At 39.3% G+C, this 24491-nt stretch overlaps 1 protein-coding gene across 3 annotated transcripts in view; it reads left to right on the top strand.

The window, feature by feature from the left end:
* Window positions 1–23245, top strand: part of lad1 (ladinin 1) — a 34251-nt gene extending 11006 nt beyond the window's left edge. For all 3 annotated transcript variants that reach the window (XM_008109878.3, XM_062978695.1, XM_062978696.1), the window contains exons 2-10: window positions 7041–7199; window positions 10086–10716; window positions 12119–12271; window positions 14715–14758; window positions 17064–17136; window positions 18144–18278; window positions 20151–20240; window positions 21502–21579; window positions 22089–23245. In XM_008109878.3, the coding sequence (XP_008108085.2) occupies window positions 7041–7199; window positions 10086–10716; window positions 12119–12271; window positions 14715–14758; window positions 17064–17136; window positions 18144–18278; window positions 20151–20240; window positions 21502–21567 (1351 nt within the window). In that variant the 3' untranslated portion in view covers window positions 21568–21579; window positions 22089–23245. The remainder of the gene's footprint in view (window positions 1–7040; window positions 7200–10085; window positions 10717–12118; window positions 12272–14714; window positions 14759–17063; window positions 17137–18143; window positions 18279–20150; window positions 20241–21501; window positions 21580–22088) is intronic.
* The last annotated feature ends 1246 nt before the right edge of the window (window positions 23246–24491 follow it).

Here is a 24491-nt window from a genome sequence, read left to right as displayed (position 1 = left end):
CCCGTCCAGTTCTAATACTGCTCACATCGGGCTGATAATCTCTTTTTAAAAATCAACACATGTGAGCAACATGGAAAATCTTATCAAACATTTGAAGATGGGTTCTTATATTTAAGGTTTTTCTCTCAATAAATTTGCAGTTTAGAGGTTCCTCATGAGAAGTAAAATTTTCCTGCAAAAACAAAATGTGTAGGCACATTTTTTCAACATAAATACATGTTTTCACCTTACACATCTTATTATTCATTTGTATATTGCTTTTAATACAATGTTTCCTTAGTTTTTCATTAAAACAATAATTTTAATATATGTTCACAAAGATAACCATCCATTTATTCATCCATTCAGTAATATTTTATATTAGTCAAATAATCCCATCCAGATTGTTTGATTTCCGCTTTCTAAATCCAGCACTCGTTGATAGGTTAGAAAAGACATGGTGAATGAAAGTAGAGCAATAGCAGGAGAGACACCGTTCTTTGAAGGACTGTCCAGTCAAAGTCTTGCCCAAAGATGATGAGCCATAAAAAGCAGAGCACCAGGAGTCCTGACACTGGATATGTTTGCATTTGGACATAAGACGGAGCACACACGGGCCAGGAATCTTAATCAATAGGGTTAAATTATTGTATTTCCCTGTGAATAATATTATTTTTCTGTTGATGCAAATGCAAATGCAAATTTATGACTTAATGAATACTCCTTTTATGTGGCATATTTACTTTTTTGATTATACATACATTGCCATCCTACAAACCAATGGTCCAGTGAAGACAGACCTTAGGAGTAAGCATTGACTACATTTTCTGCTGTGAATCTTGATTACTACCATTGCAATCTCAGGCAGAAATCTTTCCCACATTCTCCTTTGTAAAGCACCAGGCTTGCTGTGCTCCTGAGGTGAGAGCAATTTTAAGATGAATGATATCAAAGAGAACATCTTGCTTACTCAAATGACACCACTTGACCTTCCTCTTGGAGTGGACCTATATTCCTAACCAGAGATATAGAAAGTTACTTATTGGTATCACAGATCCCAGAATCTTCCATTGGCTGGGGCTTCATGTAGTGTAGTGAGCTATTAGTGAATCACCCATCTGTGGGTGCCCACCAGCTCTTATTCCTAACTATAATATATTTTGGGTTCAACAATCCCCAGCCAGATCAAAGAATTATATTACAACTGGAATATTTTATTGCTAATTATCATTGTATTTTTCCTCTTCACAGCTGCTCTCTTTCAGAATTGTAGACTGGGAATTGAGGGTGAGAGCTGATAATTTGCCAGAGGCCACCTATGGGAGTCCAAGGCTTAACTGGTCTTTGATCTTTGGACCACACAAGATTCTGGTTTATGGTTCATTATATAACTACTTATTTCTGATATCATGGATTCCCAATGTGTTTCAATTTGCAAATTTCTCTAGGCAACCCAGTGAGTGAAAGGTTCCCATGGATTTATTCAAATATGTTTTGATGCCTGTAAAAAAGTTTTGCAATAATGATCAAAGAAATTATATATTATGAACTAATTGTAAGCAAATGATTTGCCCGTTAAGAAGCCAAGAGTGGAGTCCAGTGCCACTGATCCACTCAAACATCTTTAGCTTAAATTCACAGGTGTTTGTTCTCTCTAGAGTAGGCCTGTTGAATCAACTGAACTTACCAGGTTCTTATTATTCAGCTGAAATATGGTGCTAAAGTGCTATGGATATGTTGGACTGCTAAAAAGATAAACAAATGGGTCCTACAGCAAATCAAGTCTGAATTTGTCCCAGAAGCCAAGATGACTAAATTGAGATTGTCATAATTTAGTTGTATCATAAGAAGACATGACTCACTGGGAAAAACAATAGTGTTTGGTAAGTTAGAAGGCAATAGGAAAAGGGGAATGTCAATTTGTAAGGGGATCGCTTTCATATGGCCTTGACCCCCAACTACTTCACTCCTTCCTCTTTTCCTTAAAAAACATAATAAATGTGATGTTAAATAGAGCACAGAGGTTTTCTACACCATTTAATATTTAAAATCATTTTTCAAAATGAGAAGTGCTCCGCTGTATGTTAACAGTCTTGTTGAAGTTGCCCATTCCTGAAACCTACATAGAGATTAAGTTCCATATCCTCCAGGTATCTCAGTTTGTCAGGGGTAGTCATGATAAGTCTTCTGTTGACCTACTTTGTTAGCAGCTTTAAAAATGTCTGTTTCTTTCTCCTCCTATTTTTTTTCATTGTTCCAAGTTGCAAATGGAGTTTAAAGTGCAAAGGTAGTGTGTACTTGATTAACTTAGCAAGAAAGAGAGGAGGAATCTTGCTTTTTTCCAGTAGGCTCAGGTAAAAGCAAACTGCTGCCTTTGTGTTCTTTCTCATTAATAACTTTTGCCTTCACTGATATTTTCTGTCTACACATATCCCAGTTTCACCACTGTGAAATGTTGAAGGATATAGAACATTGGATTTTTGCATGCCAAGCATGTGTTCTTCTCCCAAGCTGTAGCCCTCTTCTAGGGAAGTAATGCTACAAAACTAGAATAAAGAGTTTTATTAAAATCAATTTTAATGTCTGTTGCTCCCACTTGGACACTCCCAGAACTCCTCAGCTAACAATCAAACAAACAAAATAACAACGAGCAGTTCTAAAATCAGAAGGCGTAATCTTGCACCAGGAGGAATGACTTCATGGATAACAGTGCAAACTCCAACCAATAAAATAACAAACTAATTGGGCTGCAACACATTGCCTGACTATAAGTATGTGGAACTGATGTAATACTGCTGTGTTATCTGTTCCTCCATAATTATTATTCATTTGGTGTTACTAACTTAACAGGTTTCTAACAAGTTACTAACAGGTTTCTGCTATGCAGCAATCTGGCAGGGCTTCTCAACATGAGCCTGCTTCTCATGATCCAAGGGATGAATGATAAAAAGCGAGGAATATGGGTACAAGGATATACTTGAAGGAAAAATGTGGAACTAGAGTTTGTTGTCATACAATAGGAATAGTAACATTTTTGCTAATTTAAAAAAGTAGACTCAAAATGTACTGTTGGAATTGAGTTTCAACTCTAATGTTGCCACATTAGAGCACATCTTTGGATACATATACACTTAGAATTAATGCAGTTTGACACCTCTTTAACTTCCATAGCTCAGTGTTATAGAATTCCAGGAGCTGTAGCTTTACAAAGTCTTTAGCCTGCTCTGCTAAATAGTGTTTGTGCCCTATAAACTACAAATCCCACGATTTCATAGCATTGAGACTTAACAGATAAAGCGGTGTCAAACTGCATGACTTCTACAGAGTTGATGCACCCTTATCACCTCATCAGATGGGCTGATTTGCCCATCATACACCACTTGTTCTCCACTTTTGACACAGAGCCTATTACATGACGGATGTGCACTTCTGATCAGGCTCCATACCGAAAGGGGAGAGCAAGCGCCATATGCCACCGTGGTGACAACACAGGAAGCTTCCCGTGTTGTTTTTGGATCAATGGGGGAAGCTGGCTGGTGATGCTTCCCCCATGGGATGGGGTTCCAGGTAAGTCGGATGATGCGGGGCATGGAGCAACAGATTCTCCACACACCCTTGCTGGAACCCCATGAATTTGCAGTGGTGTGTGGTGAATCTTTATCCCTTTGCGATGAGGTCCTTAGACAGCTATGAAGCTCACTGGTTGGTAGTGGGCCAGCCAGCCTTCCCTCCTGTCCCTGTCTGACCTGTCCCACATGGTTATTATCTGGGTAATGTAGAAACGATTACCACAATCTTACTGGAGGAAAAATGGGATATAAATCTAACTGTTTCTTGATCCCAAAGCTTATTTATAAAGCAACATAGGAATGGATGAAGGTGGCTGTAGATAATGGCATTTGATTCACAAGAAGCTGCAAAGAGAGATGGATGATAAATAAATAAATCATGATGATGATGATGATCTACTGCCCAAACTCAGTTTAAAATAACCAAGGTTTTAAAGCACTTATGCTCATGTTTATATTGCTTTAGGTTGGAACCTGCATGGCTTTTACTATTGCTTAAAAACATTTACTTCATAGCTTGATATATAAACATGCATCACCTTCTATCGTTCAATAACCACGAGATTTTACTGCTATATCTATCTATGCATTAAGATATATTCTTTTATGTCAGTTTCAAGAAAATATATATTTGGAAATATGGTCAGGTCATATTAATGCCTAGCTCACATTCATATACTGTGTAAATATCTTTTTTCCTTTTCTCCTTCCCTTGACTCCTCTCCCCCCACATGTATTGCTATGTTTCAGAAGCATTTCCCCCTGACATTTCGCCCACATCTATGGCAGGCATCCTCAAAGGTTGTGACCTTTGGAACATGTCCATACAGCCCAGAAAACTCACAGCAACCCAATGATTCCAGCCATGAAAGCTTTCGACAACACAGTATCAGTATGCTTCAGGCACAGCAGTACTGTCAAATCTTTAAAAAAGAAACCTCATGTCACTGTAGAAGGGGATGGAACTGCTTTGTTTAAATTGAAAGAGAAGGGGTTGTGAGTCATGAATGACACAGAAGCTCATCTTTTAAGAAACTGTATTTTAAGAAGTTTCATACCATTTCTTCCTTTACTGCTGGCTATGAGCAGCTGATTGTTCCAAGATGATTTCAATGTTAACTGCTAAAGGTTTTCCAAATGCTTTCTCCTTGTTTCACCCCCCCCCCCCCACTCCTATAGTCTTTTGCCTTGCTTTTCTCCTTCTCCCTTGCTCACCTCATGCTTTCTGAGTTCAAAACAACACAGTTTAACCTTTCTTTAAGTGAAAGGAAAATGCAATAGAATCTCTGGCACAATAATGATTAACCAGACCCCGTGATAGCTACACTTACTAGAGTAGCAATGTACTTGAATGCCAAGAGGCTGGGCACCTCCAGTACTACAGCTGGGGTTCCATCAGTCCAAAGAGATCCAGTGGTGCTTTCCAGACTCATGTTTACCCTGGAAAAATAAAATGTTTTCACATTGAACCCACAGCAGGAAGTCCCCCTGGCATATGGCCAGTTTTGCAGTACTGTATAAGGAGAAACTCTAGAGTGAACTTCCCATGTTTTTGATCTGTGGGCAGCTGGATTGGGCTGGATCTGGGGCCATCTATTTGAAAAAGACCCACTTTGTTTTGCTGGCCAAAAGCAGCTCCCCAGCAGACCTTTGCTGGTGACATTGCTTCTGGTGATCATATGGCTTTAAAATGCGGTATTGTGACCTCACCTGAAGCACTATTGCAAGCAAGGCTGTGCTTCTGGTTGGTGAAACCGTGATGGCAGCCCCCAGGAGGATAGGGCAGCCATGCATGCTGCAAAACAGCTTTGGGGCTCCTCCACTCCCGAATATGTGGATTCTTTGTAGTGTATCAGGGACAGCTTTGGAGCAGACAATTCTGGAGTATTGCACCTTCTATAGACACACCCCAGGATAGATTAAAATCCGAGGATACTTTTACGGAAGGCTTTCCATGGGGTTCAGTTATGCTTTTTAAGCCACATAGTGTGGCATGGCCTCCTCTGCTTCACCCTCCCTTTGCAGCTGTTTGGGGAACAGGGTTGTGCTCAGTGGTGCAGAACACAAGTGGTACAATGCTGATGTGAGAAATCCTGCGGCACATCATATTATAGTTTCCGTGAAACTGGCTCTCTACAACTTGAATGATTTGTGTGCTAATCAACAAACAAGGAGAGCAAGAAATGCTTGTAAGGACACACCTGCACTATTATGAGGCCCAGTGACACCTCCACATTTAGAAAACTTTCACATAGGAGTATATTTAAGGACATGTCTGAGAATAGAATCTGGGCTGGCTCCTTTAAAATAAAAAAGCAATTGTTCCAGTCTGATAATCTAGAAAGAGTCAAGAGTAACACCTTTGAGATTCACTTGGAGAAATAAGTTGGTCGCATAAGCTTTTGTAGACATAAGTCTACTTCATCAGGTCCATGGAGTGAAGTGCCAATGTAAAATTTGAATTTCTATTACTATCCACACATAGAGCCTATGTCTGTTCCTAGGTACTTCATTCGATGCATCTGAGGAATTAGATTTAAGTCTACGGAAGCTTATGCAGTAGAGTCTCACTTATCCAACACTCACTTATCCAACGTTCTGGATTATCCAACGCATTTTTGTAGTCAATGTTTTCAAAACATCATGATGTTTTGGTGCTAAATTCGTAAATACAGTAATTACTACATAGTATTTCTGCGTATTGAACTACTTTTTCTGTCAGTTTTGTTGTATAACATGATGTTTTGGTGCTTAATTTGTAAAATCATAACCTAATTTGATATTTAATAGGCTTTTCCTTAATCTCTCCTTATTATTCAATATATTCACTTATCCAACGTTCTGCCAGCCTGTTTATGTTGGATAAGTGTGACTCTACTGTGCTATCAACTTCTTTCTCTTAGATGGGTAAAACCCACACTGAAGTGGTTTTTAAAAACCCACTTTAGGATGGGTTTTTGTCTCCACAAGGGCACCCAAACCCGAGCTTTCATGGGCAGGGTGTCTAGATACCATCCTGGTAACCCAGACACTCAGAAGCTACCCAAAACAAGCCCTTAAAATTTAAAACAACCTACCCCAATTTCAGAGGCAAGATGTGCTTTGCATCACAGCAGGTGTACTTAAAAAAAGATTTTTAAATTGGATGATGGGGTGATACCACTGAAATATTCGGGACTTGAGACATCATTCATTGGGTACTTATGCAACCTAAAGAAATGTTTCAAAGTGATGTTCCTGTCAGACATGTTTAGTATTATAATAGTCATCCCCACAGAGACATGCAAAATATTGCCTTCCTGATGTTTTGGACTATAAATTCCACAACCGTTTACCAATATTTGGGGGATTTATCTTGTTGGTAATGGATTACCTATACTATAATGTATGATTACCTATACTGTTCTTTTGGCCTTCTTTATTCCCAAACCAGGGTCTGGATAAAAAAAACCAATACTCATTTATTTTATTTTTTGCATGTTTTTGCTCCAGCTTGGCCCAACAATGGAATGCTGAAGATGAGGAAGAACAAGAGAGGGAGCGCAGGCGAAGACACAGGCAGCTGAGCTCCGTCTCTGAAGTCAAGGAGGAAACAACCAGCACAGTGCAAACAAATGATGACCAGAAAACAACCAGTAAAGCATCAAACAGGTATGTGTGTATATTTTGTGAAACAGAGGCAAACTCTTTTATTTATTTATTGATTTACAGTATTTATATTCTGCCCTTCTCACCCTGAAAGGGACTCAGGGTGGACTACAATGTACACATACATGGCAAACATTCAATGCCATAGACATATGGCACACAGAGACAGAGACATAGAGGCTATTTAACATTCTAGCTTCTGGCTTTATGAGGGTATGCTCGATTCCGGCCACAGGGGGAGCTTCTGCTTCATCATTCACTGTGACGCCAAGTCCTTGATGGAGTGCTTCCTCATTTTCTGGCATGCACGCTGCTGGACATCTTTATGGTGACGTAAATTACTTAAATTAGCCTCCCCGCATAAGCAGTTCCTAAATTTCCTACTTGACAGATGCAACTGTTTTTCTGGTTGCTTAGGTAAACAACGAGCTGGGGCTATTAATGGTCGGCCATTCAATCCAACCCGGGCTTCAAACTCATGACCTCTCAGTCAGCAGTGATTTATTGCAGCTGGCTACTAACCAGCTGCACCACAGCCCGACCGCTTTTTTAAATGTACAGGTTGACTGTACAGATATACTTCAATTAACAAAGTAAATGTCTTTTGGGGCATCACTTCTTTAACAGAAAATTTGGTACCAGAGGGAGAAATAGCATGAAAAGTATAGGGATGGGCTCTTATGCTATATAACGAAGAGCAGTTCAGCGTGTTTCAGCAAACTTTTTCTTCAAAACTATATAATATGCCCATATGAAATGAGACAACCAGATCAGGAGAACCTAGTTAAGTAAACTAGAACACTTTGAACCTTCTAAGGACCACTTGAAGATTTCTTCCAAAATGCAGCTAAGGCTGCCTTTCTCTTTTGCTAAATTCCATTATTTTTATGATTTCCATTTTATTTACCAGACTATAGAACTATTCAGTTTTAACATGCTGGAAGTGGTTGGCAATTCTAGTTTATCAGCTTTCCCCCCTTCCTTCTGTTTTGCTGTTAAGCATAAGATTCTGGAGACAGCTGCTGTTTCTCTTGCCTGTTGTAGGTAGGCTCAGATGGTTTAGCTGGAGATGGATTAGCTGGAGCAAAATCCCACTAATTCCCAGTTCAAACTTTTGTTTATTGCATTGTTTACTGCAGATGTTCTGCTGCAATCCAACACTAAAAAGTCTGTGTTTCTTTGGAATTTCCCACAATTTAAACAGAGAATTAAGAGCTATAACTGATATTTCCAAAACAAAACCAGAATCTTAGGACACCAACCTTTCACAACATTTTAGAAAAATACATGAGTAATCCCACCATATTTTCCCTATTATAGATTCCCCTACTGTTTAATAGTTACCCTGTAGTGCCCCCATGTGTTGTTTCTAAGGTGTTGAGAGCTTTCTTTTTTATTAAAACAAGAGACATATAGATCTTTTAAAAATGTATTATCATAAGCTTTCATAGACAATATCAACTTCATCAAATGCTTAAATCGTGATCCATAATTTCAGGTACAGTCTGACCCCCATACCTGTGATACCAGTATCTGTGTCTTCCCGTATCTGCATTCAACAAAATATGTCTTCTCTAGGAATTCTCAAGGTGATTCTATGGTATACATCAGCTAGAAGTTACGTTAGAGTCATTCTGACAAAACCCAAGCAAGGATACTTCCTGAGGAAATTTCTATGTCTTCCAACATAATTCTGTAGTAACTTCTGGTAGGAGTTGTTTATTTCAATAGTATATGTTATTATGCACAACTTTTTTTGTTTCCACATTAGTTCAGGAAGGTATCCCCCATAGATAGGGAGGTCATACGGTGTATATACAGCCCACAAATATAGGAATGAGTTTGAAGACAACGAGGTTAGAAAAAAATTAGATACAGAAAATAACTGACAGTGGCAATTACCTTATTAGCACTAGTCATTCAAAAAGCTTTTGTTGATTACACAAATATCCTGGCACTAGGATGCCATCTAACTTATGACCTTATCACAAAGGGCTAAATTTGGTGGCATATGCCAGTTTAGCCCAGGTCATCCACAAAGCCAACTGGCTCCCATCACAGGACACTGGCTCAGCTCCATGAGTAAAGGAGGGTGGAGCCAGTGTATGCTACTGCCATGACAACATGGGAGGCTTCCCGTGTTGCCAGTGGGATCCATAATGGGAAGCTGCATGCTCCATGTGTGCTACACGCTTCCTCCCATGTGATCAGCTGGAAGAGGAGCTGGACTCCAAATGAAGTGGAGTGATTCCAGCAGCTTTGTGACAGAGTCATTATACAGAATTAAAATTTAAAAATCTGTTACTCTAAGAGTGCATCTACTGTAGAATTAATGCAGTTTAACACCACTTCAATTGCCATGGCTCATTGCTGTGGAATCTTGATAACTATAGTTTAATAAGCTCTTTAGCATTCTCTGTCAAAAAATGACAACCCCCCCCCATATTACAAATCTCCATAGCATTCCATAGCATTAAGCCATGTAAGTTAAAAGCAATGTCAAACTGCATACATTCTACAGTGTAGATCTACCCAAATTAGACAGCTGGTGATAGATTCAAACATAATGATTTGTAAGAATAGTTTCCTGCTTCCAACTCCCTTTGAAATTTTTCTCAATGATAACCTTAAGGTGAGCCACAGCTATCTGATTTGTATCCCAGTCTTAAGAAAAAACCAGGTATAAATAAATATCGCAGTCATCATCATCAGCAACAACAACAACAATAGCAGCAGCAACAACAGACTGGTGTGTTCTCTCACTGGCATTTGAATATTGACATTTCTGATGTCAAATCTTGGTCTTTGGTGTAAGGACCCTACGTAGCATGAAGAAGGTGACATGACATATATCATAATGGAAGATCACCATTTTCTTTTTTATTCTAGGTTCTGCAGTTCCTCTGAGACAAAGCCATTAAAACTGGGGAAATCAAAGGTGGAAAATGAAAGGACACTGGCAGATGTGGAAGACAAACAGGAAGAGATCAGTGTAAGGAGGAGAGTGGAAATGTTAAATAATGTCAACCAGGCCAAGAAGCAGACAGTGAGTATCAAGAGATTTGAAAAGAAACCTACTGAGCAGAAAGCAAAGTCTTCTTCTGAGCTAATCCAAGAGCCAAAACATCCAATAGTGGACAAATGTGGAGGCCAGGTTCAGCAAAAAGAAACTGTAGAACAAAAGCAGCAAAACTTGGCTCAGGAAAAAAAGGAGACTATATTGAAGGTGCAGAAAAACCTGGATCAGGAAGAAAACACAGTGTTGGAGAAAAATGGAAACTTGGATTGGGAAGAGAAGCCATGTCCAATGGGCAATGATGAAGTATTTCAAGAGGAAGAGAAAATTTTGAATTCACACGTGTCTCCAACACTAGCTTCAGTCCAGAATGAGGTGGCCACAAAGCAGCCTCAGCGAGCTTCCTTGGAGCGAAAAAGCATCAGCCGGCTTGAGGTGAAAATTCAACCAAGAGTGAGGAATTTCATTGAAACTTCCATAACTACTTCTGCCTCAGGGCCTCAGGTATTTGGTTTTGTTACTTTATGGGAGAGAAGGCTGCTGAGACAAAAACAAAATGCATGTTCAGGCAAGCATGGGGTGTGGCACACATGGGGTAAAAACAGAAAAGTTGGTGTTATGATCTCTTTCAGTTTTCAAAGATGGCAGCATCTCTCAACTATGGAAGCAGAGTTGCCTTTAGTAGGGAAGGACTTGGGGAGAAATCTATATTTTATGAGGGAGGGTGTTATGTTATGACATTACTCATGGTTTAGCAGCAACATAGGTCAGCTTCTTTGAGGCATTATAATCCAAACAGGGGGAGACAAAGATCCTGCTGTTTGACAAATGAAATTGCTTGATGACTGCTGTCCAAAAAAATATGCCCTACTCCCCTCTCTGTTCTCTTGCTCAGTACAAGACCTCTCTCTATCTTCTCTTGAACTTTATGAAGAGTGGAGAAATTACAAATCAGCAGACAGGAAAGAATAAATACAGAGAGCAAACATGACCAAGTGCCATTACATAAAAAATGGTTCTTTTATAATATCGCATACTTTTGTTACTTTTGTTTCTTTGGTAGTCCAGAGATTCCCCAGTCAGCTATTAAAGCATCCTACATTGTATGTGCCTTTTAAATCATGATTTCTTGGCTGTCTACTATCACACAGTGTGGACAGTCGTAGTGCTGTTTTGCACTTCTGCCATATTGAAACCATCTCATTTCAACATTTGATTCACAATGTCCCAAACCTACTTTTTTCTTCTGTTTTATGTGGATCATGGCCATAGTAGTTAGAGTTACAGATGTAGCAAGTAGTGAGTTATGCGGGCCCTACCTTGACACCATGCCAGCGTCCCATTATGTCATCACTCTACTATATCAAAGTAGATAGTCCCTGTTAGAACACCTGAAATTACAATATTGAACGACCTACCAAAGTCACCCAGACTCTTCTTTTGTGCACCTGGCCACTCTAGATGTTACTTGTACAAATGCTCAGATTAGATATTTCCACCAAACAGGACATGCTGGATATACTGTATAACCCAATATATTTCTAATCAGAAGTAAGCCCCATTGAATTGATGGAATTCACAAGTAAATAAATACATTGTATAGAATTGTATTCTAGGAGTTCTTGACACTATTAAAGTGTCAAGAACACTTTGAATTAGGTGTATTTTTCACTTCACTTCAATACCATTTCAACTGCTATGGCTGCATCCTGTGTAATCTTGGGGTTTATAGTTTGGCAAGGCACAATAACTCTTTGGCAGAGAGTTCTAAATACTTTCCCCCACACTTCAAATCCCAAGATTCCACAGTATGGAACCATGATAGTAAAAGTGCTGTAACAGTTTATCCCCAGACTCTTATCATTAATCCTGCCTTATTGTCCTCTAATTCATATTTGTCTTCTAGGTCACAGAAAGAAATATTCCAAAACTGGATAATGAGACTGCAAGTCCTACCTCTGGCCAGGGTGAATCTGAGGTTCCATTATTATGCTCCCGGCCACTGATTTCTTACAGTAGCTCATTCAAACGGATCAGTCCAAGAACCATCTCATTCCGGGTAAGCATTAACTGTCAAAGTAAGAAAAGGTATTTAATTTGAAAAGGTCAAAATAGTGGGTTGTTGTGAGTTTTTCAGGCTGAAGATGTTTGCCACAGATGGAGGCAAAATGTCAGGAGAGAATGCCACTGGAACATGGCCACACAGCCTGAAAAACTCACAGCAACTCGGTGATTCCAGCCATGAAAGCCTTCGACAACACAAAGACAAAATAGTCTGATCACATGGTATTTCCATTAAGGGCTCTCTGCAGAGAAGATGCCAGGGGTGTTGAACATAACCATTTGAATAGTTGAAATCTGCTTAAGTGTCCACGTCTATATTATTTGTGACCTCTTAGACAATCATTTCTTCTACTACTTATTTGTAGTGCAAAAAATATGAAAGAACAATACAATTTCTAAAATGAAGAACCATTTTAACCAACATAAACTTACTAGTATTTCAATGGGAAGTGTGAGGTTGTTTTTGGCTGATGAGATAGTCAAGTTAATTAGGGTTGTTGTTATTGTGTGTCTTAAAGTAGTTTCAGACTTAGGGTGACCCTAAGTCTAATGTTTAAGGTGGGGGCCAGGTAAATGACCTTGGAGGGCCACATCCAGCACATGGGCCCTCCAAGGTTGAGACCCTCTGGTTTAGAAAAATAGTGTGTTCATGTTTAGGGACCTTCACATCACCTGTCAACCTATGAAAGCCCCCTGCAATTCATAGGATTTTTTAAAGCAAGGCTCAGAGGTAGTTGTACCAGTTCCTTCCTCGGAACATAATGTTACCAGGTACTTCACTTTGTACTCTTTAAGGCAGTGGTTCTCAGCTTGTGGGTCCCCAGATGTTTTGGCCTTCAACTCCCAGTAATCCTAACAGCTGCTAAACTGGCTGGGATTTCTGGGAGTTGTAGGCCAAAACCCCTGGGAGACCAGGTTGAGAGCCACTGCTCTGGAATATAGCCTACGGCACTTGGTATTTTCTGTCAGTCTCCCATCCAAGAATTAATCAGGGTTGACCCCGCTTAGCTTCCAAAATAAGACAGGGTGCCTTTAATGTATTTAGGCTTCCCCAGTCCTTTCTTAGTTAGCTCTGCTCATTATAGACATATTTTAAACCCACTTACAAAGAGTCTATTTCAGATAGGCACCACATTCCAGTCCAGATATCCTAATCTCTTTTCTGTGACTGGTTTTTGCTTTGTGATCTGTCTCTGTCCTATCATCATCAGTTGGCAATGAGCTGGTATCGTGTTAGTTCCCTTGAAGGTGCAAACTGTTCAGCTCACGTAGGAGATACAACTACATTTTATCAGTGGACTTTGCTTATTTTTCCTATTGTAGTTCTTCTATTAGTTATGCAAGAAAAAAATGATGTAATACCTACCTGGATATATACTTACTATGTTATTGTTTAAAATTCCAGAAACAATTCTACAGATCATTTGTAGAATTCTATGACTTCTGTAATCATTGGGAATATTGTTTTTTAGGTTGGAATATTTATTTTCAGGTGTATCACATACCATCGTTCAATAGTAAGAGTCTATAGTTACCTCTACAATTCCTTTAAAAAGAATAATATTTAATAAGTCATTTGTCTACTGTACTATAGTTTTTCATTACTTTTCATCCAATATATGTATGCCACCAAATATGTGCAAGCAGTGAACATAAAAATATTGAGTTCCATTTATAAATATTTACAAATATTTTGACAATAAAAGATGTGGTGTGTCTCTTTTAGTTTGCCTTTAAAAACAACCTTGTGATAGAATCACCATGATAGAATACATACCAGCTATACATTTATGTATAGGCGCCCGTGTCTTTAAAAGTTAAGCAGAAGAAGTCATTTTGGCACAGATGAAGCTCATATGATAAGAGCTCAAGGCAGTGGGAGGATACCTGGCTCACTTAAGCCTAGTGGTGACTCCAACTGGAGCCCCTCTTTAATATTGGCCAGCAGCAGCTCTCCTGGGATGGTCAGACAAGGATGCCTTCTGTTGTAGTCAAGGCAATTTGATAAAAGAGGAGAGGAAAAGTCTACATTGTCTTCTTTACTGTGCCATTGGAGCAGAGCTTTTGGCTATGGATGGAACAGCTGAGCTGAGAGATAATAGGTGGAAAGAGAAGAAGAAGGAAAGAAAGTTCAGGGTAAGAGCCTGAATAATGGGTTTTCTGTTTTCTATTCTTCCATCATATTCATATTCAGTATAGTTTGGTGAAACTTTTAAAATCGAGTTTTAATTTAATATGAGACCTCCTCGATAGCCCCTCTCCAAACAAACTATCAAAAACTCCAAGGACAGGTCAGGTGTTTGGGTCAGGTACTAGTTGAGAGTCTCCATACTTAATTTTCCACACCTGAAAAGTTTCTCCTGGCCATGTATCAATCCTGCATACAAAATTAATTCCTTCTAATAGAGAGCTCAAGTTTCTTATTCCTATGTTTCTAGGTGGTCTCCAGAAAAGACAAACAGGATGATGGATTAAGCAGAAGGTAATTTATACTAATGTGAATGTGCTATTTCAATCTGTGTCTGAATAGTATTATCATATGTATAATTTTTCATGCATTTGTTGGAACCTTTTGGATTACATTGGAAGTCATCATGCAGTCTAACCCTAGAAGAAAGAGGGGTTTAAAAAAACAAACCAAATTAATCAACAATGAATTGATAATAGCGCATCTTTAATGTCTTTCAAGATCCTCATGACACCTCTAATGGTATTTTATGGAGTTTTTTTTTCTTGTGGACATTTCAGGTACTTTATGAAGAATGTTGGGATTCTGTGTAAAAAATGATAGATGAGGTGGAGGGTCTACTTGATCCTATCTTGGCCTAAGACAAGCTAATTCACATTTCCTTTGTCCTTGCTGACTGTTTTCTGTGTAATGGGAAGATGATAGTGTGAATTGCATTGGCAGTAAGAAATGAAAGGTAAAATATATTGCCTTTCTTCAGCTTCTGAGTTTGTGTAATTCTCAGAATTATTTCAGTTTCTTAAATGAATTTTAATGTGTGTGTGCATGTGTTTATTTTTAAGGATACAGTTCTCACACTAGTCATAAGAGACAGCACCTGCTACAAAATCTGTTGCAAACTTTATCTTGTTGTATTGCCACAAAACAAATAGTGCCAGTGATTTAAATCACTACTGATCTAAATAAAGGTTGTAAATGTTTAACTTACATAAAACCTCTTGCCCTTACCAGAAAAAAGGGACAAAGGTAGAGAAGGGCAACAAATAGCCAATTTGTTTTTTTTCTTTCAGCATTACAACAGCCTTGGTAGCTTATTTTTTAACTGGCATGAACAGACAATAGTTCACCTGCTGCCAGCAATATAAAGACAGTGATGTGGAATCAGTTGATATCTGGGAATGGAGACTCTTTGTAGAAAGGACTATTTAGAATCCAGCCAGGGTTTCAAAATGCTTATGGTTCAGCCAAAGTTGGATGATGTTGGTTTCAATCTGAAGATTAAACATGGACTTATCTCCTCTATTTGAAACCATGAGGATTGAAATGAGCTTAACTGTGAGAAACTGCTCATTATGTTTGTGTTTCAGTTCCATATCTATCCCACACAGTCATTCTGGGAATAAACAAATATTAAACATGCATATTATTATAGTAATGTTGATACACAGAGTAGTGGTTCTCAACCAGGGAAGCTCTGGATGTTTATAGACTTCATCACCTAGAATCCCTGACCATTGCCTATGCAGGTTGGGGCTCCTGGGAACTAAAGTCTGGCAGCAGCTTGCCTGTTCCTGGATGAGAACCACTAAAACAGAGGGAGTGGGGAGAGAGAAAGGGAGAGGGGAGATCCAAATTTGAAAAGTTTAGGCACTGAACATGGCTAGGTTGATTGTTAAAATGCTAAGCAACGGATAGTGTTTTGCTTTTCCATATGGGGAAATGAAGGCAGATAAAATGGGAGCTAATTAAATACATACATAGAATAAGCAATGAGCAGACAAAGGTCCCCAGTGGACATGAACAAATCACTCCGTTTTTACAATAGCTCCACTGTCTGCCAGTCTGTTTCTGGGCACTGTTCAAAGTGTTGATGAAGACATAGTAGTATGAAGGCTAGCTAGGCCAAGTGAAGCTGGGCATTCAACAGTCCATACTACAATCCATCATCTGTAAGGAAAAATATAGTTGCCCCACTTACTTGCTTTTTCTATTCTCCCTTCCTGCTTAATTACTGAGGTCCTTAGTATAGCTCACGTTTAATGTTATCTGAAGGACCACATTCTCCCCTATGTATCTGCCTGTGTTTTGAAATCTGGGGAGGTCCTTTTTCTGTCCTACTACCCTCAAAAGACCATTTTGTAAAAACTTGAGAGATACCTTCTTAGTAGGAGCTCTGGAACTCCCTTCTTGGAGAAATTAAACTCATGCCCTCTTTCTCATCCTTCCTAGGCAGGTGGCGATCTTTTTGTTTTGGAAGATCTTTGAGGGCTGATTGTTGATTTGTTGTGGTTTTTAACTTTGAAATTTATTATTAGTCTAACTAGATTTTTAACATTTGTAAGATGTGATATTTTAAAACTTAATCTATTTTGAACTTTGTAAGTCACTTTTAGTCCTGGGGGAAAGATTGGATATAAATAAATATGATCTCAACCCTCATTGTTATAGTGGGAAATGTTGAAATGTAGGCACTCATAGTGGTAGTTTCATTCATTATGGATGTTGTAAAGATCATTGTCACTTACAGAATCTTTGTGTTCTCCCCCTGCCTCTGCATTTAATGTACTCACATTCTTTTTTTTACCTTTACCTTCACTAGTGCCAGCATGAGGCTCCCAGCAAGCACACCTAAACTTGAGGAAAAGCTAGAGAAATATACATCTGCAGTGCAGGTATTTGTGTGGCAAATAGAGATGGTCATGGTGTCTTTGCAAAGAGCCTCTTTGAAAGAGGGGTAGGTAAAGTGGGGCCTTGGGGTTGCATTTGCCCTTCCCTTGGTTGTTTTCAACTCCAGGTACCTCTTTTCTAACAAGTACAGATTATTTGCCTTTCTCATGCCTCTCAACATTTTTTGGATGAAAATCAGGACAGTTGCAGGGGTGCAGATCTCAAAGGAGATCTGGTTAAGGAAGGCAGGACTCTCCTCTTTCCTTGCTTTATACAAAGTATGTTTACAATGCCTTTTGCTTGCCTCAAGAAGTAGCTTGGAACCACACAGGATTTTCTGTTCCAAAGCTAGGAGAGGCTGCAGCAGTTTCCTTTTCTACCTGAGCATATCGTGGGGGCAAGATTTCTCCTCCTCCTCTTCTTCCTACTAACTTAAGTGCAAACTGCTTTTGCTCTTTGAACTCTGTTTCCAATAATGGAAGGAAGCCCAAGATGAAAGGAAAAGGAGGAGGAAGAAATTTAAAAGCATGTGAAAAAGTGAGGCAGCAGCGGGTTAAACAGGGATGCCTTTGCCAACCTGGAGAGTTGGAGGGTGTGCTTTCCTGGAAGCTACCAGGACAGCCAATTAACCCCCCCCCCCCCCCCGCACTGTTTTAAAACACAGCTTGTCAGCCGCTTTGGGACTTCTTTTAGACAAATAAATCAGGATATAAATGCAGCAATAACAATTTTTTGAGCAAATGTTTGTTAGTTTCAATCAGCCTGATCTCCCTTGCAGGATTGTTCTGAAGATAAATGGGAAAGGTTGAAAATGTGTCTCTCAATATGCATCAATTAAACATTTTTAAAAAAGAGAAGAAATTTGCTTCTGCACTGGGAATGTAAAGAATATGTGCAAATTTTCTCTTTCTGAATGAGAAAGGGTTTCTCAAAAATTTCAGACAACTGTCATCTTCTAAAAGTTATAAAATCTGAACTTCTCCTGTGATCTGTTTGCCTTCTTTCATCCTAGAGAGCAGGCTCAATTAGATTGTCTTCTTCTGCTCGGAGAAATTTCCAACCACCTGCAGAAGGTGTGGCCAGCAAGCGAAGCATCTTTGAAGCCAATGTTCCTAGCAGGGCTGATCCTCCCACCCTTGTCCGGAAGGTAAAGTCTATGCATAGAATAAATGATAGGGCTTGAAGGCATTTGGATGCTCATCAGTTGAAGCACATAAAAAGGATTATCACACTAGGATAATGTGTGAGTGGAGGAAGATGCCACAATGAAGTTGCTAGCCATTCTGTCACAAATTTATTAAAATTGCATGAGCATGTCTAGCAACTTTAAATTTTGAAGGCAAATATGCCATGGGATATCTTGGTTCTATCATGGCAGGTCACTTTCTGAGGAAGAGAGCTCTCTCTGTTTTTGGAGGCTCACCATGTGAATTGGAGTGCAGGGAGATCAGTTTTCTGGATTATATGTATGCTAGAATTGGGTTTGCAATAACCTGTAACCCACAAGATATTATCAGAATACAAATACCTATCAGCTCTAGTCAGCAAAGCCAATGGTGAGAAATGTTGTGGGCTGCAGTTTAACGAATTCTGAGCAATTGGCCATTCCCTGCTCTTTGCTGTGGTCTCCAGAGATAAAGGAGGGTGTGTTTTCAGAAAGGCTCCTCCACATGAAGAATTGGATAGAACTGATTATTGATCCACGTATGTGTTTTCTCTCTCTCTGATTTTATAACACTTCACCAGAGTTACCCAAACTTCTCTCAATTTTTTAAAGTTTTTCCTTCCAAAGCACCTGAAATGCCCATGCCTCACACTACCTCTCCCAAAACCTGACCCTACACCCCCAAAATAAAGAAAACTAGCCAGAAGTGATTCTGCATCATTTCTGGTTGTGCAGAGGTGGAGAGGAGATTGACCACCAATACATCTGCTCTAGAACAGTGGTTCCCAAACTCTGCTCCTCCAGAGGTTTTGGACTTCAACTCCCACAATTCCCAACATCTGGTAAACTGGCTGGGATTTCTGGGAGCTGAAGTCCAAAACACCCGGAGGAACACAGTTTGAGAAACAGTGCTCTAGAGTATTTTCCTTCTTCAATTCCGTCTTTCCCTTCTTCCAGTTGGGCAAACTTTGACTGCTATCATTCCCATCTTTTTTTTGTTTCTAATTAGATATGTGTTTCATCCTGGTAATGAAGTTCCTTCTTCTTGTTCTGAAGATATCTGCTCTCATCTCCCCTTGCCCCTCAGGCATTTCTCCTCACGTGTTGGTTGCGAGCATTGTGTTTCCTTGCCAGTACTTCATTGTCAACAGTTTATCTTACATTCTTTCCCTGCCTCACCTTGGAACCCTCTAGGTTGTTTCAAACTGGCATCATACTAATATTACATATTAAACACTCAACTTATATAAGCTTATTTCTGGAGCTCTAGCAGTTGTAACCTTATTTCTGAGACATTATAGAAGATTGACCAAGAGCTAGGGAATCTCTGCAGACTGATAAGTAAGATCTAGGCAGTTTTTCTCTGAGCTCTAAACATTTGTTGAGGCTCAGAGTTGTGTCATAGGAGATCCATATTAGAAATGTCATCTTTTTTAAGTTTTAAGGATAATCTCTGCTTTCCTCCTTAGCCCTGCCATGCATCCCTTCTCAACATGTGATAACTGAAAGCGGGGTGCATGCCATCCATGTGTATGTATACCTTGGTCACTAGGTCTAGAAAAGGAATGAAAAAAGTAACACTTCTGGGCTATGTGTAGTCAGAAGACTATTTTAATACCTCCTCTAGCCCTCCCCCCTTCCCAATATTTCTGATAATTTTTTGTTCTCAAATAATATCTAGAGCAATTTTGCCACATTTTGCACATGTCATGTCCCACAGAGGGTTGTAGTGAAAGTCCTTATCACATTTGGGTTAGGATGCTCCATCATTGAAAAGACATTTGTTTCCATGCTGTAGTTTTGACCTTAATTTGTTTCCACTTCGCAGTTTTATTCTATTTCCTTGTGATTTAGGAGAGTTTGAAAATCCCTGGAGGTGTCACATCTCGCATCAATCTTTGGATCAGTCGAACTCAGGAGCCTGGCAAGGATGAAGGAACCAAGGTATGACAAGTACAGTAGAGTCTCACTTATCCAAGCCTCGCTTATCCAAGCCTCTGGATAATCCAAGCCATTTTGTCGTCAATGTTTTCAATATATCATGATATTTTGATGCTAAATTCGTAAATACAGTAATTACAACATAACATTGCTGCGTATTGAACTACTTTTTCTGTCAAATTTGTTGTATAACATGATGTTTTGGTGCTTAATTTGTAAAATCATAACCTAATTGGATGTTGAATAGGCTTTTCCTTAATCCCTCCTTATTATCCAAGATATTCGCTTATCCAAGCTTTTGCCGGCCCGTTTAGCTTGGATAAGTGAGAGTCTACTGTATTGACCCATTACTTTAAAGCACTTAGTTTTTGTGTGTGGGAACACTGCTACCTTGAGGCAAACTGTTTGCATGGAGCTGTTCTTGTTGCTTCCTTTAAAATGTAAATTTACAGAAACATAAAATACTGAAGTTAGGGCAATTTCCATTGTATGATTTGTACAGAATAATCATTCTGGCTCTGCATTTCAGTCCATTTTAATTGTATTAATATTGAATTAAGTAATTTTCAGCACATTCATAAACTAAACTTGATGGTTTCATTGTTTCTGAGGACACAGTTAATGCTTCCAGCATGAGTGTCTGAAATGGTCAACTAATGTTCTGTATATAAACACCAAAAGATGACAGAGTTTTAGATGTTGCCTTAGGGCAGTGGTTCTCAACCTGTGGGTCCTCAGAAGTTTTGGCCTTCAATTTCCAGAAAATCCTAACAGCTGGTAAACTGGCTGGGATTTCTGGGAGCTGTAGGCCAAAACACCTTGGGACCCACAGGTTGAGAACCACTGCCTTAGGACAGAAAAGGGTAGTTATTAAGTACACTACAATCCTGAGGGATCAGTATGCCTAAGTCAGGTCTCAGCAAACTTTGGTCCTCCAGGTGTTTGGACTTTGATTCCCACAATTCCTAATAGGTTTGCACATGCCTGGCCTAAGTACTTCTAGTCATTAGTGGAACAACTGAGAAAGAATAGAGAAAGAGCTCATGAGCTCGATTCCCACTGTTGATGCATGATCTCTCATTAAAACCTATGATAGCAATGCTTCCATGACATCCACAGAGCCTATTTGGAGAATGAATACAGAAGTATATAATTACTGGTGAAGAGATATTTTCACCACTGGAGGGAGTAGCTCTTCTGAAAATACAGTAAACTGGTGAACATATCAATAAGTTTTCAGATTTCATAATGTGTCAACCTGCAGGACATTCGGAGAATTGAGAGCTCCATGCAACAGAATCAGTGGGGAACACGATCCGATGATTCCTGAAGAAAAACCAGGGTAAGGGCCAAAGGAAGTCAGTCAGGTCATGAAACTATTTCCTCTGCTTGGAATGAGTGCCACATTGCTTTGGAAGGAAAAGGAATTGAGTTATTTTTTCTACTGGACTTAATTACTAAAGAACGCTGCCTGTTAATATGACATTATGTATATGTACTGATGTTAATTTAGGCCTCTGGTTCAGGCAGACATTGAGCTTGAACATTCAAATACAGTTAGCCCTCCACATTCACTGAAAGTGCTTTCTATGTGCTCCAGGCCAGCACAGGCCTGTAGTCAATCCCTCTCACTGGTGAACCTAGAGATTCCTTTGTTTATTTGTTCAGTTGCCTCTGACGCTTTTTGACCTCATGGATCAGCCCACGCCAGAGATTCCTAGAGAAACCATAATCAAATTCGTGAATAATAAAATAGACAAAGGTGAAACCTGCAAATGTGGAGGGCCAGCTGTACACAACCCAGTCCAATATTACTTTCCACTAGCCTAATGTTTACCTTGTATCTTTCAGATCTAACTATATAAGCTGCTCTGGGGACGACTTATCTCCATTTAAATCAATGGCCTGGACCACTTGAAATTCTTCTGCATCCCTTCGTTTCAGACTTTTCCCCTTTGCAGGACCATTTGCCTGGGGAACATATCTATCCATCAACCTGCCCATGGTGCCTTTCCAGGATGGGGTTTTTCAATTTCATTTTTTAAAAAGTTGTTTCTGATTGGTGGATGGGAAAGCTGACACATATGAAATAGAAAATATATTTCCATAATATTCTTATGTCCTATTCTTATTCTGCATCTCCTAGCCTCCATATATCAAAACCTTAGGTTCTACCAGCAGCTTTGACAGTATGGAAATACGTTTGGCCCCTTGACTGGGTCATGTTTCAGCTGTGGCTATGCCTTAATGGATGCCAGAATGAGTTCTTGTACTTCTCAGTCAGAGGTACTTTCTGTACAAAGCAGAAGAGTGTCTGTCATATGCAGTCGGGTATTATTGGCTCCCTGAAGATGTCACTAAGATGAAGGGGGCCGATTTGAAGGGAAAACATACATAAAGTATGGGGGCTGTGAAGAGGTTCACAAGAACTTGCTGCTATCTGAATAATGAGAATGGGAGGGTGGACTATTGAAGATGAATGGGGAGAAGAGGGGTGTAGGCTGTATCAATAGGTTTCTCTTTGCAGGAACCTCTCACACCAAATCATGCTAACTAGGTTCCCTGAAAAACTGCCAAGGGGTTGGATGTTATTAAAGTAGTGAGAATAATTGTTCACCACAAATGCACCTTCCTGTTTCAGCTCAGCCTAAATTGTAGCTGAAATTTACTGAAACCAATGCAATAGTTCTGTTGGGTCCCAGGTCCCATAAAAATACAACTTACTATACAAGTATATGTATTTCTGTTTAGAAGCGTTTCCATATTGAATGCAGTAGGATTTGCTTCCAGGTAGGTGCATAAAGCATTACAGCCTAATTTTTAGTTGGGTTCAAGCTGTTTGTTCTGTGAACTCTGCCTACAACAGCATAACTCAGTGGTTTAAAAGTCAAGCCATTATGAGCAAGACAATATGCTATCAATATGCTAGCAACTAACTGTAGGTTCAGTGATCAGGGTGGATTTGGTTCTCACTGTATTTCATAATAAACATCACTTCTGTTCAATAATTTTTTGTCTCTGACTGTCCTTTAGTTTCTTTATTAGTACTGTATTGTTGACATCATAACCATAATTTTGTTGGAATATATTTAAGGTCCTGCTAGCATAGTTCTCTTTCTACCTTTGATTTGCCCAGGGAGGTGGAAATATGGTCCTCAAGATGTTTTGGGGCATTCCTCCACATTGGTGATGGCAGATAGATGGTGTTTAACATCTGGACGACCACTATTCAGCACCTCTGGGATAGCTTATAGGGAAGGCATGAATGAAGTAAAAAGCCTGGTATTCAGATACTTCCCAAAATGGTGGTTCTGTTTTTGGTATACTTAATGTACCTTTAAGGAGTGAATTATGAAACAGCCTAGTTGCTCCCTCTCATACTTTGGCATAGTTTTATGCTGTCAGAATAATTCAGCATGAAATCCAATTTGTTGCAAATTGTCCTCTATTTTCTACCGATATCTACCACAAGCTGAGCCATTATTAGAATAGATCCTTGGAGGAGGCATTCTAGGAGTCTCACAAGTACCTGGATAAAAGGACTGGTCAAAGGTATTTTGCTACTTGAGGGCCCTGCCAATATGCAGGCTGTTCTGACTGTTGTGATCTGAAAGACATAAATTCCACAAGCACTTCTCTCTTGGAGAATTATTACAAGCATAACTTTTTTGATGTCCTCTCATGACATCGTAAATCACTTGCCTCATTCTGTCTAATGGTTATATCAGCTATATAGCTCTTAATTATATACACTTTATGACCTCTTATATTTTGACTTCCACTAATGACGTGCAAACATTTTTCAGTCTATGTGGGTTGGCCAATCATGGTGAGATGATATAAATGAAGGGACACATTTCCTGGCCTCATCGTCTGAAATGTTATCTTGATTGTTTATACCACACCATTAATGATTTAGGATTCTGTTTTAACTACCATGGTAGCAACCTAAGGAATCATGGGATTTTCAGTTTAGAGAGGTGTACTCAGAATTTACTAGTGAAGAATATCAGTGCCACTGTAAACTAGAAACGCCAGGGTTCCACAGGATGGTGCCATGGAAATTAAAGCAGCATCGAATGCTATGATTGTAGAGTGTGAAAGGGCTCAAAGATGCTGGAGATCTCCCATTAATTTTCCCTATCATACAACACACTTTACTACAAAACACTACTTCCAAAACATTCTACTGCAAAATATATGGAATATGCAGATGTACCATCAATCTGCCTGATATTGGGGAATAGATGTTTT

This window comes from Anolis carolinensis, chromosome 4 (assembly GCF_035594765.1).
Source record: "Anolis carolinensis isolate JA03-04 chromosome 4, rAnoCar3.1.pri, whole genome shotgun sequence".
NCBI classification, from domain to species: Eukaryota; Metazoa; Chordata; class Lepidosauria; order Squamata; family Dactyloidae; genus Anolis; species Anolis carolinensis.
The sequence above is the reverse complement of the archived record's forward strand: the minus strand, read 5'-3'. Positions and strand labels throughout refer to the sequence as shown.